Below are 2,500 nucleotides of genomic sequence, written 5' to 3'. Positions count from 1 at the left end.
CCATTGCAGTGCCCTTCCTGTTATATGCGCCTGATCCTCTAGCTTCTGCACTAATCTCTTGTGAGGAACTGTGTCAAAGGCCTTCTTGCAGTCCAAGAAGATGCAATCAACCCACCCCTCTCTCTCGTGTCTTACTTCTGTTACTTTATCATAAAACTCCAGAAAGTTTGTGACACAGGATTTTCCTTCCATAAATCCATGCTGGTTGGCGTTTATACACTTGTTCCATTCCAGGTGTTCCACCACTCTCCTCCTGGTAATCTTCCCCATAACTTTGCATACTATACACATCAGTGACACAGATCTATAGTTTAGTGCCTCTTTTCTGTCTCCTTTTTTAAAAATGGGAACTACATTTGCCGTCTTCCATACCTCAGGTAGTTGCCCAGTTTCCAGGGACATGTTGAAGATTGTGGTAAGTGGCACACACAACATATCTGCTCCCTCTCTAAGGACCCATGGGGAGATGTTGTCCGGTCCCATTGCCTTTGAGGTATCGATGTCCCTTAGCAGTTTCTTCACCTCCTCCTCATCTGTATGTATGTCGTCCAACACTTGTTGGTATATTCCTTGTTAGTGTCCCCATCTGGTCTGTCCCCCCAGAGTCCTTCCTGTCTCCACTGTAAATACTTCCTTAAATCTTATGTTGAGCTCCTCACATACCTCTTGATCGTTTCTTATGAGTTCTCCACCTTCTTTCCTCAGCCTTATCACCTGATCTTTGACTGTTGTCTTCCTCCTAATGTGGCTATACAGCAGTTTCGGGTCAGACTTTACTTTCGATGCTATGTCGTTTTCGTTTTCATACTGTCGCTGGGCCTCCCTCCTTATCTGTGCATACTCGTTTCTGGCTCTTCTACTAATCTCCTTGTTTTCCTGGGTCCTTTGCCTCCTGTACCTTTTCCATTCTCTGGTGCATTTAGTTTTTGCCTCCCTACACCTTCGGGTAAACCAAGGACTCGCTTTGGTCTTCCTATTATTTCTGTTTCCCTTGGGAACGAACCTTTCCTCTGCCTCCTTGCACTTTGTTCCTACATATTCCATCATCTCGTTTACTGATTTTCCTACCAGTTCTCTGTCCCACTTAACCTCCTGCAGGAAGTTCCTCATACCTGTGTAGTCCCCCCTTTTGTAGTTTAGCTTTTCCCATTCAATTCCTGTTACCTTCTCCACTTGTAACTCTACTATATAATCAAAACTCAGAACCACATGATTGCTAGCTCCAAGGGGCCTCTCGTAAGTGATGTCCTCAATGTCTGAACTGCTCAGGGTGAACACAAGATCCAGTCTTGTTGGCTCATCCTCCCCTCTCTCTCTGGTAGTGTCCCTGACATGTTGATGCATGAGGTTTTCAAGTACCACATCCATCATCTTGGCTCTCCATGTTTTGGGACCCCCATATGGCTACAGGTTTTCCCAGTCGATCTCCCTGTGGTTGAAATCGCCCATTACCAGTAACTTTGCTCTGCTCGAGTGAGCTCTTCTTGCCACCTCAGCAAGTGTGTCCACCATCGCCCTGTTGTTTTCTTTGTATTCCTCTCTTGACCTCCTGCAGTTCTGTGGTGGGTTATACATCACTCCAATGACTACTTTATGTTCTCCAGACTGAATTGTACCTACTATGTAGTCTCTTTCTCCAATCACGTCCATGCCTTCCGTTTCCTCAAATCCCCATCGGTTTTTTATGAGCAGTACAACCCCTCCTCCCCCTCTACTCCTCCTATCTTCTCTCAGGATCTGATATCCCGGTGGGAAGATTGCTTCTGTTATTGTCTCAGCGAGTTTTGTTTGTTTGTGTGTGTGTGTGTGTGTGTGTGTGTGTGTGTGTGTGTGTGTGTGTGTGTGTGTGTGTGTGTGTGTGTGTGTGTGTTTGTGTGTGTGTGCAATAAGGTCACAGTAAACAGGTGACATCACACTATGGAAAACAACCACTGTTAAAAGAATAGTGAACTTCTAAGCTCTTTCGTGACTTCTCACATTATCAAGGACCAGATCATTGATAATGTGAAGAATCACAAGTTCGCTATTTTTTTCCACAGTGGTTGTTTTGCGTACATGTACATGTGTATGTGTATCTATGTACTGTACAATGTGAAGTTTTTTTGTTCCCAGATTCTTATTTTTGATTAGTAGTGAAGTTAGATTACCATGAGGACCTTTGGTGAAGTTCTCTCTCATTCCTTCAGGTGATTGATAAAGTTATGTCTCACTTGAACACCAAGTTCCCAGGAAAGTACCAACGTGATCACTGTTCCTCTCTAAGGTGAGACAGTATTACTTTTTATAGCTCCTTCCCTTCCCTCTCGTCCTGGTCTCCCTTTTCCCCCCTCTTCGGCTTCTGCTGCTCTCTCTCCTACTCCTCTCCCTCCTCATCATCATTCCCTGCTCTCTCTTAACCATGTGTGTCGTAATATATAGTCTTTATTCAGTAGTTTTAACTATTTAGCCTGGGGTAGTAGTGGCACTGAGTGGACCTTCCACGTGGCACTGATAGCACTAT

The 2,500-nt window shown here is 44.6% G+C and overlaps 1 protein-coding gene across 1 annotated transcript in view; it reads left to right on the top strand.

Moving 5' to 3' along the window:
* The window catches only part of LOC128684319 (chondroitin sulfate N-acetylgalactosaminyltransferase 1-like), a 32,247-nt gene that overhangs the window by 4,220 nt on the left and 25,527 nt on the right, over positions 1-2,500 (top strand). The window contains exon 3 of the mRNA XM_053770482.2: positions 2,187-2,263. Coding sequence (XP_053626457.2) covers positions 2,187-2,263 — 77 coding nt within the window. The remainder of the gene's footprint in view (positions 1-2,186; positions 2,264-2,500) is intronic.

Source organism: Cherax quadricarinatus, chromosome 4, assembly GCF_038502225.1.
Source record: "Cherax quadricarinatus isolate ZL_2023a chromosome 4, ASM3850222v1, whole genome shotgun sequence".
Taxonomy (NCBI): Eukaryota; Metazoa; Arthropoda; class Malacostraca; order Decapoda; family Parastacidae; genus Cherax; species Cherax quadricarinatus.
Note: the sequence above shows the minus strand (reverse complement) of the source record. Positions and strands in the feature narration are given on the sequence as shown.